The 16,790-nt window shown below is 45.5% G+C and overlaps 1 protein-coding gene across 3 annotated transcripts in view; it reads left to right on the top strand.

Moving 5' to 3' along the window:
- Positions 1–16,790, top strand: part of Rpn1 (regulatory particle non-ATPase 1) — a 68,199-nt gene that overhangs the window by 1,189 nt on the left and 50,220 nt on the right. For all 3 annotated transcript variants that reach the window (XR_013310018.1, XM_077644521.1, XM_077644520.1), the window contains exons 5-20: positions 1,121–1,336; positions 1,931–2,089; positions 2,849–2,993; positions 3,961–4,021; positions 5,417–5,566; positions 8,144–8,250; positions 8,531–8,658; positions 9,558–9,645; positions 10,797–10,959; positions 11,253–11,354; positions 11,438–11,508; positions 11,865–12,032; positions 13,656–13,824; positions 14,118–14,339; positions 15,268–15,386; positions 16,656–16,770. Coding sequence is in view for 2 of the 3 variants with exons in the window: in XM_077644521.1 (XP_077500647.1) it covers positions 1,121–1,336; positions 1,931–2,089; positions 2,849–2,993; positions 3,961–4,021; positions 5,417–5,566; positions 8,144–8,250; positions 8,531–8,658; positions 9,558–9,645; positions 10,797–10,959; positions 11,253–11,354; positions 11,438–11,508; positions 11,865–12,032; positions 13,656–13,824; positions 14,118–14,339; positions 15,268–15,386; positions 16,656–16,770 (2,183 nt within the window). In the remaining variant the exon portion in view is untranslated. The remainder of the gene's footprint in view (positions 1–1,120; positions 1,337–1,930; positions 2,090–2,848; positions 2,994–3,960; positions 4,022–5,416; positions 5,567–8,143; positions 8,251–8,530; positions 8,659–9,557; positions 9,646–10,796; positions 10,960–11,252; positions 11,355–11,437; positions 11,509–11,864; positions 12,033–13,655; positions 13,825–14,117; positions 14,340–15,267; positions 15,387–16,655; positions 16,771–16,790) is intronic.

Below are 16,790 nucleotides of genomic sequence, written 5' to 3' on the forward strand. Positions count from 1 at the left end.
TGTGGGTTTGCTACTAACATTAATTGAAATGAAAATGAGTCGGAATAAACGGGGACCTGGGTTTGCATTGCTATGTATTGCTAGTGACCATGGCCGCAAAGAATGAAGTGTCTTGGAGATTAAGAATGGAGGGAAGTCATGAAGATCAGCTTACCAGTCTTTCTCGAGAGGACAGTATAGTATAGCCGTACCTTGCTGTTACCTGCCTATGGGACAGAAACGTGGAGGGTAATGAACAAGAACAAATAAGAATAAGCAGTAGCACGAGGAGTAGACAAGTATGCAGCCAAATAGGCACACTATGGAGGAAAAAAAAAGTTCGTCTATGTTACGAGACAAGCCTGAGCCTAAGCTCGATCAACTGCAAACATATTCCATTCATAAAGTCTCACAAATTCTGTGTGCGACACGTGAAGGCCTCAAAGTAGCATCCTGGCTTGCAGTTGAACTGGCACTGCAGCGAGCTGTGCAAAGGAAAATAATATATGTAGCTTTAAGAGGCAGGAAGATAATAGAGTGAGTTAGGGAACAAATTTGATTTAATGACATCCTGGCTAAATTCGAGAAGAAAAAGTGGACATAGGCAGTGCACATAATTTGAAGAGAAGATAACTGGGGGTCTTTTGGTGTAACCGCGTGGATTGCAAGAGAAGGCAAACAGAGCAGGGGGCAGTAGTCAGGTGTGCTGATGAGATCGGGAAGTTTGCAGGATTAAGGTGGCACTGGACTGAGTTAATTGGAGGTCAGTGGGAGAGGTCTTTGATCTACAATGGTCCTGGGTTTGATTCTCTAGTGTGGGAGAGCATTTTTTTGCCATTTTTGCAGCTGTGTAGCTTTTGTTCCAATAAACATACAATCATTCGAAAGTTATTTTGTGCAGACTTTTGTCTTATGAGCAGACTTGAACAGGAATGGTGCATGAGATGGCTGTAACTGATGCCCGAGTTCCCCAGGGAGCATCTGTCCATTGAGACAGTGTGTCCATCTATGCCTTCATGAAAGAACGTACCATGAAGCGCTACTTGAATTCATGCACAGACGAACTTCACAAAGCAGGGTTTGACATGCTTACTTTGTACAACATGCATGTTGAAGTAGCAGCATGTTGGCGTCATTGCAGGCACCTGGCAGGCGAGATTTCCCAGGACTGGCTCGAGGCTGACGAAGAGCGCCGCGTGGCCCTCCTGGGTCTGGCCAAACAGATTGTGCCGTACCATATGGCGCACAATGCGGAGGCCGAGGCGTGCGACCTGCTCATGGAGATTGAGCAGCTGCAGCTGCTGAAGGAGTATGTCGACAAGGAAGCCTACCCCAGGGTCTGCCTGTACCTCACAAGGTGCGTGGGCAGGCAGCAATCTTTTCTTATAGGGTTTGGGGGTTGTGTGGTATGACTATTTTCATGCATTTTTTTTTTTCTATCTGATGTGCTTGAGTGGTCGGTCATGTAAACAGCAGGACCATGACAATGCTTGAAACTGTGGCGTATGCAAAGACCTTCTGTAAAGATGGAGCTCACTGGGTGTGCATCCGCGACATTAAGGAATATCTGGTTTCCTTCTGCTGTAGCAGCCATAAAATTTTATGTAGTGCACAATTAGTCAAATTTCCTGTGTTCAACAAGGTTAGCATAGTCTTTGTGTTGCATTATTGGCATTGCAGTGAAAAAACTGCAGTAACCTTTTACCTACTGGCCACTGTATGCCTCCCATTTGAGATGGCTTTCAAGGATGTAAATCTAAATTGCTTCTTCTCTAGGCTTACTTGTCATTCTTTCTGTAATTTTTGATAGCAGCTTCTGTATATCGTAGAATTTTGTTTGGTTCATTGAATGAAGCCTTTCACTTTTGGCACACTACTACTGCTGCCGCTGAGACCACTGGAGCCCAAGGTTGCAGTGAAAGGGCTTTGACAGATTGTGGTCTGTGTGCAGCTGTGTGCCGTACGTAGCAGAGCCAGAGAACACAAACCTCCTGCGAACCGCCATGGAGCTGTTCAACAAGTACGAGCGCTACCCTGAAGCCCTGCGCCTGGCCATGCAGTTAGGCGACCTCGATGTCATACAGAGCATCTTCCTCAAGTGCCCTGATGTGTAGGTGTCCTCTTTTTTTTTTCATGTAGTGTCACATTTAGTGGTGAACAGAAACAGCGAAAGAACGCAATTTTACTATAAACGATGCAGGGGTAGAAACGTGCAAACGAGCCCAAATTCATGATGGTTCAACAGCGTAAACAAACAGGACAGAGTAAAATAAGATACACAGAGAATGGCGCTGAACTTTCAACTGAGTTTTATTGGAAGTATGCACACGTCAATTTATACAAGAGCAAAACTGCACACATGCACCGTGTCAACCACAGACGTTCTCATAAAAAGTAAAAAAAAACCTCCAAAAGCATGTGAATATAACACCGAACCGTTATCTACTATGAAGCATGTTCATTTCCATAGAAGATAATATAACAGATGGCATGCTAATGCACCCATATTTTTTTTTTCTGATAATGTGGCTTTTTTGATAATGTGCACCTTTCAGAATGTACAAAGAGCACTTCGGTATCCACAAAATACGGTGTGCATTGACCAGCTACCAGCTTCCGATGTGAGCCCTGTGGCATCCAAATAAACGAGATTCCAATCCAACACCATAGACTTGCTTGGGCATTTGGCGGAACTCCAGTGGCAGGCTGAATTAATTCAGTGGCAGGCTGAATTATTCAAATTTCTGAATTAATTGGGCTGAATTAACGAGGCTTTTCTCAACTGCCAGTATCTAAATGCTACTCTGTTCTTTTTTTTATCGCTCCTCTATGGGGCACATTTGCATTGATATTCTGGTTCTTCTTTCAGTGATGTTCTCAAACAGATGGCCTTCATGCTGGGTAGACAACAGATGCCACTGAAAGCTGACGATACCATTCCGTGCATGGAAGACCTGGCGGAAATCGTGTCGAACTCTTCCCTCAACGACCATTTCATGGGGCTCGCTCGAGAGGCAAGTTCTCCTATCATTATTTTTTTCCATATTTGTTCTATTTGTAAGGAGCGTGCTTCTGCTTTCTAACTCATCTTGTGGAGAACCTGGTGAAAACTGGAAAGGTCAGCATGCGTTTTACGAGCCTCATATTTCTGCAGCGTAACACAGGAGATGGGTTGGAATGTCAAGGCCTGCTGCACATTATTGGAGAGTTTTAGAATAGGGTGATCCGCTCGCCTCACCATTAATTTGTTGTTGCAGCTTGACTGTGTCTTGTGTTCAGGGCAAGCAAATACTGCACAAAGCTTTTTGTCTTGAGGTGCCTGCACGACAAAATTTCAGCGCTAAAATGCCCCAGATATTAAGATTGCATCTGGATTTGGACAGTTGCTATGCTTAGCAAGTATTCATTGTTTGGCTGCTGTGGAGATAAGACATCGGAAAGTGCTGGATGTTTAAACAGGTTGATTTTACTCATGAAAAAATGTGGTTAGAAACTACTCACACAATGCATTGTGCTTTTGTTATCTATTACTGCTTTTTGTTTACGCGGATGTAAATAAAAGTGTAAACGAAATTAAATTTCCAAGATTCACTTTGCAGTGAAAATGGTTCTGCGAGCGCCCAGCACGGTTCATATGCAGCCAGCCCCCTATTATAAAACTGTTGTGTGTGCACCCCGCAAAGTCACTGTACACAGTGGGCATACATCTTGATTTTGGGTTCGCTATTCTAAAGTTCTCCATTCTGGCTGTGCCTCTGCTTTTGGGCGGTCCTGTGTTATTCATTTTCGTGGAATCTGTGATTCCTTAGGATTTGCAACCAGATTTTTATGGGAAGCGCCTATGGTCCATTTTATTGAGTAGCGAAGTGTATTCATGCCGCAGTGCCATTACCTGTAACCGCCATCACTTGGTGACCTTTTATCAGCATCCTGTGTAAGTTGTTGAAAATTATTGCCTTGCTCGTTGCCTTCCAAATGCAGCTGGACATCACTGAGCCAAAGACTCCCGAGGACATCTACAAGTCTCACCTCGACAACACCCGTGAGTGCATTTAACGTCATTCTGTTACGTGACCACGTGCTTGGAGTTTCTTGGCACTACTGATATCATGGCATCAATACTAACCTCAGTGCTGGCTATTGGGGAACACTGAGTCTTTTGTTTGAATTTGAATGCAGTACTTTAGACAGGAAGAACTCACAAACAACGTGGTCACAACTTCTGTGCTCTACTCATTTGTATTATTCATGGTGCGCAAACCAGGAGTCCTGTAGTACTGTTTCACTTGTGCAAGGCCAGTCCATCAGATCGGTTTGTTTGGCACATAAATGCTTCAGAAAGCTCATAGTTTTAGGCACTTTATTGAGTATGTAAAACCTCATTGATATGTTTGTTTGTTTTTTAAATCGCGGAAAAAACATATCCAAGAAAACGTATGATCCAAACTACCTGATTTTGAGAAATGTAACTGTTGTACGAGGTAAAAAAACATTATTGACAATTTTACTTTATGAAGATGTCGATTGGCATTTCCTGGCACAAAAGCTGAACAGATCCTATTCCAGTGCTCGCTGGATTCAGTCAGTGTTCGCGGCGCTGTTTTTAGTGTTGAAGGAAATTAGTAACGCTTCCGGTCTGTCGACGACAGTGACGAAAATCTCTTCCTTGTCATTTTCGGGTGCTTCGCCCCCTTTACACCCAAGTACGGTGGGAAGGCCATTGCGGCGGCTGATTGTCGCACTGTTTTTGCTGTTTAAGCTGCGTTTCCCAGACCCAGCCTGTTTGTATATTCGCGTGTCGCTGTAGTTCGTAGAAGCTTCGCCTCATTTCCCTTATGCACCGGGAAGAAACCGCAGTGTTTCTCCTCTTCATATCACGTCCCCGCATTAACGGCCGTCGCGAGTGCTAGCGTGCCGGTTCTTTTTTTTGTTGTTGGTCTGGGTGGTGGTGATGGTGCTTCGCCTCGTTGCATCGAGGCGCTGCAGAGAAAACATGTCACATGCCCTCTCGTTCAGTCCACTGGTGTGTTTGCACATGTGCGGTTGGTCAATAAACGTTGTATGCGACCACAATTTGTCAAAATTTTAAATGCAGTAGCCGGGGAATTGTGTTTTCCGGGAACATATTAAACGGGAAAAATATAGTGTAACTCTATTTGACATTTTTAATGTCCGCGATTTTGAGCGTACGAACCGGGAAATCATATGAACCGGGAACTTATCAACAAGGTTTTACTGTATAGCTTATGTGATGTAAGGACACAGTGCAGAATCTGGCGTCTTATGTTCACTTTGCATTTGTAGCATTATAATAAGCACTCCTTTTTTCATCTCCCAAATGGTACAGCTCCTGTGATTTGTAAGTTTTTATTCGGTAACGTCATCATACCCGATGTACTGCTTTGCTGCGAAAATTGGCTTCTGTGCTTCTTTGCAGGGCCATCGTTTGGTCCTGGAGGCAGTGTGGACTCGGCGCGACAGAATCTGGCATCCAGCTTTGTCAACGGATTTGTCAATGCTGCCTTTGGCCAGGACAGGCTGCTTATGGAAGACGGAAATAAGTGGCTGTACAAGAACAAAGAACATGGTGTGTGCGCCTTGCATTCCAATTTTTGTGTGTTGACTTTTGTTGCACAAGGTTCTTAGTCTCACCTAGTGAAAGCATGTGTGTTGGTTATCGTGCAGCTGCATTCACTTGCAGGATAATGAGCGGCCCTTTTTTTTTGCAGTTTTTAAATTCTATTGATATATTTAAATAGATCACAGAGTTGGTGGGGGTGGGCGGTTCCCTGCTTGATTAATCCTGCAAGTTCCCCCTCTGGATCTGCGAGATCATGTTACTTACTTCAAGGAGACGGACTTTGTCCTTGCCTCGCATGGCAGACGACCGTAATCACGTGATTCACAGAGCAGTGACGAAGGGGGGGGGATGCGTTACAATGGGCTAGCACAGAATTCCTTTGTAGAAAACTTCGGCGCGTGACCCGCATCTTCATCGCACATATTGTTACCGGTTACATGAGGTGCGATGCGGACAAGTGCAGTGCAGACATGGCGAAAGGTTGAGTCGGGCTCAGATACGAGCTAATGCAGTAAGAGCTCGTTTGTTCGACCCCCGTCAATTGGGAAATCCGGATAATTCAAACTGCAGGTTCCGTCCCGCTGGCCAATACTCACGTAGGTCTGTGGCATTGTATGCTCGCTGATTCGGATGCTACATGTCTTGCACCAGTTAATTCGAACGGGTTCCTGAGGAGAGGCCGCGTCCAGGTGTGACCGGCATAGCAAGAGACTTCGAAACAGCCATACTCAAAACCTGAATTCTGTGTTGTGTAGTCACTCGTGCACCTCTGCAGGCATAACAACAAACGGGCGGTCCCATATCTGGGAACGCTCTGGCCACTTAGTTCTGGTTTCACTTTTCGAAGCATCTTGTCAGCCTGTAGGGACGGCCGGTCGACCAGCTATCATCAGCCAGGCAACCTAATCTAGCTGAGCCTAGTCTAGATTGGCACATTGCTGATGTTTTCTTTCCTCTCCTTTTTTATGCGATAGCATTTTTAGGTTGTCGTTTGCAAAAAGAGTCCAGTTTCTCTAACGAAAATCCCTGATTTGTCTAGAGGGTCGTGATGTCGTCAGCACCGCCAAGTTTGAAAATCTGAGGACTAGATCGTTCCAGCGCCTTCCGTTGGATTTTCATTAGGGCTTATACTAGCCTGACCTACTCTTTCTACTTAGGCCACTCACTAGTCAACTTTAATCCATTTAATCCACAGCCCGTGCACCACTTTGGGGCATTAAAAACCCCACAATCCACAATCGAGCATTTCTTTCCAGTCTATTGATATCAAAATCAATAAGATGTTACTACCCATCGTTTTGTTTTTAGTTCCCATTCATGTGTCGGTGGGGCCACTGCGGTGGCTCAGTGGTTATGGCGCTGGGTAGCTGACCCGAAAGACGCTGGTTTGATCCCGGCTGCGGTGGCCCCATTTCGCTGGAGGCGAAATGCTAGAGGCCCGTGTACTCTGCGACGTCAGTGCACGTTAAAGAACCCCGGGTGGTCAAAATTTCCGGAGCCCTTCACTACGGCGTCCCTCATAGCCTGAGTCGCTTTGGGACGTTAAACCCCATTAATCCATAATTCATGTGTCAGCGGATTTCATTTTGTCACTCATTTTGCAAGATCACATTAGAGGTTGCATACCGTTGCGCTGTATTTTACGTGTTCTCGTCCTCGTTTTCTTGCACGGTCGTATTCATTTAGCTATATCTCTGCACCAGCTAGCACGAACCTAAGTCTTGCTGTCTAATCCTGCATCTGGATTCACGTCTCTGCATGTCATTTTTTTTTATTTTATGATGCATAACAGTAAGTTTAGATTTGTTTAGGTTGCGAACACTGTATGTAATTTTGAAAGAAAAAAAACAAATATTTGAAGAGACTTTATCTCTTTCTGGCGCCATTATTCGTTTTGTGTGAAAACAATTATTTTTCCACCTAAACAGTATATTCAGGCCTCAAGAAGAGCAGTTTATAAATTTTCTAGCACAAAATCTCAGTGAGCAAGTTTTTACAAGGATATGAAAAATTATGCACAAAGTGTCAGATTGGTTCAAAATAGTAACATCGAAATGCCCGGATCTGTCAAGTAGGCACCTGGGGGATCATAAGATGACTAGGTTTTGAAGGTACTTATTACGCTTGACACTGAGCAGAAACAGTCGATGTTTGGCAAAATCTGTCTGCGTAGAAGTGGTGGGCAAGAGGCTACCCAGCTCACTGTTTAGTGAAATATTTACTGCGTTCGCTGTATGGCACAAAAAACCAACTTATTGGTGACAAGAAGGATGTTTAATTTGACTGAAACAATGAAATCACTCCTACATGCAGCACACTCTCAGAAAAAGCTGTGAGTTTGTTGTGTACACAATTGTGTACAAAGCGCCTGAAAGGGTTAAACCCATATTTTATTCATATTCAAAAGTTGCAATATTTGCACTGCCCTTGCCTTGTGAAAGGTCTTTGATGTTGTCGTGGTTCTTTGGTCATCTCAAATCTTTGAAGATGTGTCTATTATGACACCTTCGCTTACTTGTCGATGCTGAGACTGAACGAAGCAAACTTGGCTGTTGTGGCTTCCCCCGTCCTATCATCATCCAGGCATGTTCAGTGCCACAGCATCACTTGGCTTGATCCTGCTGTGGAACGTCGATGGAGGGCTCGCACAGATCGACAAGTACCTCTACTCCACAGAGGACTACATCAAGGTACGTGATTTCTTGCGGTGGTTACTTTCATTAACCAAATGTTTGTGCGCAAAATTTAGGATCAAATATTTGTTTGCGATTCTTTGGTGAATTTTCGGCATGCTTAAGCACACAATAATTCACAGTTGGCCGCAGGGTACATTCAATTCTGCGGGGCTAAATTTCAGATTCTGGTGTCATAATTATGGTGTGAAACTGTGTAAACATAAAGCCTGGTTATTGGGAGCTATGTAAAGGAGTGCCGTCCACGTTGGTCTGAGACAGACATTTGCTGCTGCAGGCAGGAGCCATTTTGGCGTGCGGCATTGTCAACTGTGGTGTACGCAACGAGTGTGATCCTGCGCTCGCCCTTCTGAGCGACTACGTCCTCCACAACACCATGCTGATGCGCATTGGATCCATCCTTGGGTAAGTGGCGGCTGTCAGTGCCGGTGGCGACTCATTTCTTGAGCATTTATTTTGAGTGAGGTACGTTATCATACTACTTGATGCTGCGTGATTAATTATAGTAGGAATTGCTACTAGTTGCTTCACAATAACCATTGTTTCATTCTTGTTGGGAAGTCGGTGGCACTATGTTTGGAGAGGAATTAACTGCATTACTTTTGTTATGTTTGTTGCACCATTATAGACTTTCATTAAAACTTTACGCGCAATTTGCCCTGATTGTCACAATATCTCTCACTGGCATACTTCATTCAGGTATTGTCCTATAAAAAAAGGAAACAGAGTGGCTCAGCTCATTACTTAAAAAAATGCAAATGTGGCCAAACCAGGCCATGTTCTCTGTGTTCACTTAGCTCGTATCATAGATTCTTCCTGTGCAGCACTTAATGCAGCAGTGGATCTCAAGCAAGACTATGTGATGGTAAAGTACAGATATGCCACCTAGCAGGACGGTATATACTGTCGCATGTCAATTTTTATTATATGGAAGCAAGCAGTTGGTGTTCTCTGAAGTGAATAGCTTGCACTTTATTCTCGCAAAGTGCTCTTTCTACCACCTAACATTTGTTTGCACCACGTAACTATGGGTGCTGCTTGCCTCGTCAGTACTGATGTCATTGCTAGACTTGTATTGATTGACAGTACAGATTAACAGATGGATTCTTTGCCCTTAAGCTTTTGTTCACTGCATGTGATTTATTTCCACCGTGTGTCATATACGGGACATGCTTTGCTCTGTGCAAGTCGCATGTTCATACCAGTTCATCCTATGAGAAGTACTATACCTATCCTCTTATCTCACTTGCTCACACTTGTATACGTGCATTCTTTTTTACTGATCAGCTCTGCGATTGTTTCAGACTGGGCCTGGCTTATGCGGGATCTAACCACAGTGACGTCATTCATCTGCTGCTGCCCGTCTTCACAGATTCCAAGTCCACAATGGAGGTTGGGCCCATGTTTCAACAGTTTGCTGTAGTCTGCCAAACAACTCTGCTATCTTCTTGTAATTAGAGTGGTTGAGGCATATTTGTTGCGCGAGGAGTTATATTTGTGAGTTTTTACATCCCATTCTGGGTAGTTTTTCTGTAATGAAAAGGGCAATTTCTGATTCGTGCATTTGAGGGAATTGTTTTTGCATTGCTTACTTTAAGGAGCTGTATGATGGAGTCCATGTGAAGGTGTTGAGTTCTTGAGGACACTGTGTAAATGCATGTGTACAATATTCATACAGTGTTCATGCAAGATTACTTTGAGCCAAGACATTTGGTGATGCTTGCATTAAGGTAGTTGAGCACACCTGTATTGAGTGTTCACACTAATGTCGATGGAGCATTATGTATGCCTGGTGCACTGTTTTACAGTAGAATCTCAATCATACAACTTTCATGGGGTCTCGAAAAATATTCGTGTCATCCAAAACGGACATTTATGAGCAGAACTTACGCAGGTCTGTTTTCAGCTGATGGGGTTTTACCTACGGCTGCATGCCACCGCTGACTCGTGGCGTTGACGCGTGCCACTCGACTGGCAATCGCGACGTTGGCAATGTATGGGCTATGTGTCTCCTCTCACTATTCACGGTGCGCACTGTGTAACTGTCGATCCCAGTGCAGGCAATTTACGGACAGCAAGTAATTGGTGCTCTAAGCTATAGTTGTGCGTTTGTATCATCCGCAGTGGGTCAGAGGGCTGTTCATAACATCTGTATTTATGCCCATTGCACCCAGTGTACTCTGGCTGAGGCATTTTGTGAATTCGTATCATCCCGAAATTCATATCAGTTTGGATCGTATCATTGAGGTTCTACTGCATTTGTCTTTTTGTTCTTGTTTTATTGGCACTGTACTTTGAAACATATTTCGTTGCTTTGCTTTGCTTTTTTTTTTTGCTCTTTGCTTTTTATCTTAACACACCTTTTTAATGCTACATGTTAGATACGCAGTGTTAATTTTCAGCCAAACTCGTTAAAGTTTGGGCCCTGTCTCTTTTAAAGCCCACTTCCTGAGACCCCTACATCTTATTGCCTAATGGGCTCTTGAGGTAAACAAATATGTATGCAAATAAAATGCACCTCTTGTCTTGCATGATATGCTCAGGTACTGGCTGTGACCTCCATCGCCTGCGGCATGGTGGCGGTCGGCTCGGGCAATGGCGATGTCACCTCGACCATCATGACCGCCCTGCTGGAGAAGTCTGAAACCGACTTGAAGGACACCTACGCCCGCTTTCTTCCCCTGGGCCTGGGTCTCTGCTTCTTGGGTGAGATTCGGCTCGAGTGCTTGTCGCTGCCCTGATTTCTGGAGCTTGCACAGGTGGTGCATTTTCTCTGGCACGTGGCATGCCAGCGGTTTCTCTTGTATTCATGTATACTCTGCGTACATGCTTTGAGCGGTTGCCACTGCTGGAGTACCCCTTCGTGCATGCATGAATTGGGACAGGAGCCATTCGTTTGCCGCCCTTTGACCTATTCCATCAGGTGGCTTAAGTTTCGAATAAAACGGTGGCTTCGCTGTTGTGACATGCCAGTACTGAATCCTTGCATCCATTGCCAGGTAAACAAGAAGGGGCTGAAACCATCACAGCTGCCCTGGAAGTCCTTCCAGAGCCTTTCAGGAGCATGGCCACTACGCTTGTCAACATTTGTGCCTATGCCGGTAAGTGGGGCCCTTCACTGCAGTTTTCAGGGGCTGCCTTGTGTGGTGATGGTGGCCCAGCAAGCACCCGATGTTTCTCGCAGGCACCGGCAATGTATTAAAGGTTCAGCAGCTGCTGCACATCTGCAGTGAACATTATGAAGCAAATGAAAAGGTAAGGCTTCTTCCTCTCGTTTGTTGGGCTTGCTGAGAATGTGCCACTTTGTGACTGGTTTTATTTTGCCCCTCACAATTACCTGAGCTGAGCATGTTTCTCTGTTTTTGCCGGCTCGTTATGTGCTTGTAATACACTACTAATAGTCAAAAGAGGTGGCATGTACCGCTTTTGTCACCCTCTCTGACTTAGTTGTCATAATCAATTGCTTACCCTTGAAAACAAGACTTTGATGTGGGAGCTGTGGAGTCTTTTAGTAGTCTTTCTAACCAGACCGAGCGTCTGTAGTTTTACTTCTACCGCATAGCTGAATTGCAGTGCACTAAATGCGGTGCTTGCAATGGTTGTCTCGACAGGAAGAGAAGAAGGATGACAAGAAGGACAAGAAAGAGGACAAGGACGAGAAGCCGACCGGGTCTGTGGACCTGTCCAGCCAGCAGAGTGTTGCCGTCCTGGGCATTGCTCTCATTGCCATGGGTGAGGAGATTGGGTCGGAGATGGCCTTCAGGGCATTCGGCCACTTGGTGAGTACTTGCATGTTCTACTACCGAGGAATAACGTCGCCACGCTCAAGTGTTAGGCAAGGGTGTGTGTCATTTTCTGTGGGCAGTGCCGTGTAACGGTGTTGAAACAAGCTTAGTTGGCTTGGGTGGGTGTGACTGTTTCTGGGCCTTAGACACATTCTAAAGAGTACAGTAAAAGCTCGTTAATTCGAACTGATGCCCGGGTCCCAGCACAGCCCTGTGTATTTCAATGGGGGAAAACTCCCGATAATTCAAACAAGTCTGCACCCGCTACGGTTAATTCGAACTAGGAGCCACTGGCTGACAACGCTCCTCGTAGATAGAAGTTGACCCTTAGCGAGTAAAGCACGCTCCAAATTTATAAGGGATGTAAAACAATGGAAAAGAAAAAAGCCGAGTGCATGGGGTTCATGGAGTCCGCGTTCCGGTGCATGTTGTAGCAGGTTTTCGCTGCCGGAGCCCTCGCCCGCGCCGTTGATGCTTCGGCGCGAGCTGTTCCAGGTTTTCGTTGTGCCACGGTCGTGATCACATGGTGTAAACAACGTAGTATGGCGGTTCGGGCGTTGGCGGATTTTGTTGGTGCCGCGAGCGCGAGCTACGTGGACAGCAGCGTGGAAATGTTGGAGCCCTTGAGTGGTGCCAATATATTTGAGGCTGCATGCTTCATGTCGCGGGGCTCACGTGCGGTGAGAACAGCCGACAGTAATGAGTCCGACGGCAGCGACAAGACTATGCCACCGCCAAGTGCACGTGAAGTAGCTTCGGCGCTCGATGTTGCAGCACGCTACTTCTCTGTCAGTGAGAACTCTGACGTTGCGCAGGAGCTTTGGGCAAGCTGCAGATGATGCTGATGGATTCTCGGCAGAAGAAACACAAGCAAATTCACTGCGCCGATTACTTTTAATTTTGACAACCCTTCCCCGTAAATAAACATGTTTTGGAGCATAAATAGCCTCGTATATTCCAGCACTAAAGCTCGCTGCTCATGCGAATGCATTCTAGTACTTGTTTCTGGCACATAACTGGCCGATCAATTTAGTTCATTTGCCATTAGGAGCGGATCAATCAGAATATCAGAACATGCCTGCCCCAAATGTGTAGTAGTGCCTAGCTCGCGATAACGAGTCGAGATGTAACTGCTTCGTGTTCTGCCCGTGCAGTGGAGCGCTATAAACGCTCATTCTAGCGCCCATTCGATAATTCAAACTTCGCTTGTTTCGAACAATTTTCTGGTCCCCTGCGAGTTCGAATCAACGAGCTTTTACTATACTGGATTTTAGAACAGGCAACATATGGAGCGTTTCGTCATAGGAATGATGGAGCTCTAAGCACTGTTGTCATAGTTCCGAAGACAGTGAACACTTTTGAGAAGTATGACAGGGAATACTGAATTTCACTTGAAACTTGTTTGCTACTTATCTGCAATAAGCAGAAGCCGAACGGCTTTTCCTTGTGGTGGTTCAGATTTGGTTTAAGACTTGGAACTGGAAAAGGGGGAGGCGCATCTCTTTGATTGCGTTATGGATTTGTGACATTGTTGATCATGATTCTGTGAGAGGTTCTGCGCTAATGTCACACACCTGTATCTCCTTTGCCATTTTATTATCTTTTTTTCATGTCCAGCTTCGCTATGGAGAGCCCGTGATCAAGAGGGCAGTACCCCTGGCATTGGCTCTCATCTCTGTCTCGAACCCCCGACTCAACATCCTCGAGACCCTCAGCAAGTTCTCTCACGACAGCGATAGTGAGGTGGCGCACAATGCCATCTTTGGTCTCGGCATTGTTGGTGCAGGTAAGACACTATTTTGTTTTGTTTTTTCCTTTCTGGCCCGGTTACCTCGCCTACCCAGCATTGTACTGTGATGGAATCATTGTACATTTTCGCTGATGTCTTGTTGAAACAGAACAACTTTGTTTGCCCACTGTATTTGGTGTACCCAAAATTTTTTTGCACAGCTACAAGATATGGCCAGACCTTGTTGCGCCTGTATGTCTTGCATCGTGTTTCCCGAGGTTTTTGTGCCCCTCGCGTCCAAGAACCCTGTGCTCCTCTGCATCCTCTGAAATTACTGGTTGCCATTACAGGCACCAACAACGCCCGGCTGGCGGCCATGCTACGGCAGCTGGCACAGTACCATGCCAAGGACCCGAACCACCTGTTCATGGTGCGTCTGGCCCAGGGCCTGGCGCACATGGGCAAGGGCACGCTCACCCTGGGGCCCTACCACAGCGACCGGCAGCTCATGAGCCCCGTAGCCACCGCAGGGCTGCTTACCACCCTGCTCGCCTTCTTGGATGTCAAGAACAGTGAGTGTTAACCACCAGCTGTCCTCCCTGAACGATGGGGAGTGGCCAGAAAGAAAAGGATTAATTTCGCACTATAGTACATAAGCTAGGGGGTTGGCTTTTTGTTATCTTGGTCTAAACATTGCTACAAGACAGCACAAAGGCAGGCAGTATGTCCTTGAAGTTTGTACAATACTCCCATGTGCCTCCTTGAGGAAAGTGATTGATTGAATGCTTCATTAAGCCCACATTTGTGGTCTCGTGGGTTTTACCTATCAGAGGAAAGCGTTTTTTAATGCTTGAAAGGGACAGTGTGGGCCACAAGAAATATTAGTTTGCAGTAAAAATAGATTGCATGGCTTCTTGTGGCTATGTTGTAGTGAGGGCCTCGTTTAGTATCGCTGAGAAAGTAAACTTTGAATATCGCAGTTCTTTTTCTGCCAGTCGATTCAAACTCTGGGACGTCGGTAACAGAGAGGACTTGGTGGTGTCTGGTTCTGCGATGAAAAAAAAAAGAAAAGAAGAAGCTTTTATGGGTTCAACATCTGTATTTCATTCTTTGACATTTTCTAGCTTATTGAAGCTGCTCTTTTAGTGAGAGTAGACTCTTCGTTATTAGAAAATGGTAATCTCTTAATTACTTCTATTTGGCCAGGTTCGAGATTATTGCCACAAACGAGTTGAAAGGCAGAGTCTGGGCACAGACTGCATCATTGTTCAAGTCAGTCTTTGTAACAGTCTTTTTTGATGTTCCTGTTCGGGTGTGCCAGTGTGGCTCACCAATGCTGTGATGCGATAACTCTTTACTTTTGGTTCATTGGTCAACAAATAACACACGTGGTCTTTGCACAGCAGCAGTGTGGCAGTATTTGTTGCTTCACCGATTACCGACTGACAGCCAGGCTTTTGCAAGGGTCTGAACCTGGGAAACCTTGTCTCACCCCCGCAGTCATCCTGGGAAAGTCCCATTACCTCTTGTACTGCCTGGTGACAGCCATCCAGCCTCGCATGCTGGTCACCTTCAACGACAAGTTGGAGCCACTTCCGGTGCCTGTTCGTGTTGGGCAGGTGAGCACTCACTCTCGCCCAGTGTCTACTTGTTACCTTCTTGTTCCGCAGTGGTCATTCTTCTTTTCCTAACCACAGTGTTGGTGGTCATGGCTGTGGTGTGCTTGTCCATTGGCAGATATTGTCAGTTTGCTTGCATTTTTTGATGCAGCATCCTCTGCACGACTTCTTTAGCGAAATGGCAACGCGGTATAGACAGTTTTAGTTTCAACATTCTCTCTGTCATTTCTCTAGTCTAACAAAGACAGTATAGACCATTCTAGTTTCTATCTCTGGACAGATTTGTGTTGGGCTGCGCAGACAAAAAAAAATTAGTCATCATTTTATGAAATATGCGGCGTGTTGTTCTAGTTGCAAACAACGTGCATGTTTTCTGGGCAGGCTTCCTATTCAGATGTGTTCTATGGACAAGAAAAACCAATCTTCATTCTGCAAAAAGCTACCATTTGGTGTCGGAAGACAAAACATTGTCTCAGGAAATCAGGGGTATCTTTTACGCTCCAAATTTAAAGCGTTCAATCGGTGCTTGGTGGCTTGGTGCCCAAAAGATGCTTCCCAGTTTTTTTTATATGGAGCAGACGCAACCAACTTCAAAAGTCTGCACGTCTGAGATACAGCTAGAACCACCTCACATAAGGGATGAGTAATCTGCAATTAAAGAGTGGGGTTGATTACTTCAGATTACCATGGCTATAGGGGGCCCCTTAGACAAATTCGTGCTGTAAGAATTGACTGTGCTGTCAGTTTTGACTTAACTCCGGTGGCGTCCTTGCAGCAAGGTGGTTATGCATGGTGTTTCACCTAAAACTGTCAGCAGTCTTTAAAAATGGGCTTTTTGAATTACTAGAGCACTTTTTTCGGTATAGCATTGTCAGCGGTGTAGTGTATCAGAATATCGCCAAGACGTGCTAACGAGCACGCTGGTTAACTAATATTGAAAGAGTTAACTTTTTAACTATTACTGATAGGCTTTTTGATTATTGGAAGGCTTGTAGCCCACTCTAAGTAATATTGATATCAGTTTTTAGATTTCGTAAATGCCATTCCCTTCGCTGCTTCTTCAGCACAAGTGATTTTGGGGACGCGAAAGGGCTAAAGCGAAACTAAGCGGCGAGCACGAGCATCAGCCACACCTGCCATCGGGTGTCACCCAGCGATGCTGGTATCATGGGCTCCTTTCACAGTATCTGACTGGTAGCTGTTGAGGGTAGAGTCGCCTTGGCCGTTGAGGCGTGCTCATAGAGTATTTACACTGTTTCTCAAATGCAGGCCGTTGACGTGGTTGGCCAGGCCGGAAAGCCAAAGACCATCACAGGCTTCCAGACACACACAACTCCGGTCTTGCTTGCCTACGGAGAGCGAGCAGAACTTGCCACAGAAGAATGTATCCTTTGACTGCTGGAG

Source organism: Amblyomma americanum, chromosome 11 (assembly GCF_052857255.1).
Source record: "Amblyomma americanum isolate KBUSLIRL-KWMA chromosome 11, ASM5285725v1, whole genome shotgun sequence".
NCBI lineage: Eukaryota > Metazoa > Arthropoda > Arachnida > Ixodida > Ixodidae > Amblyomma > Amblyomma americanum.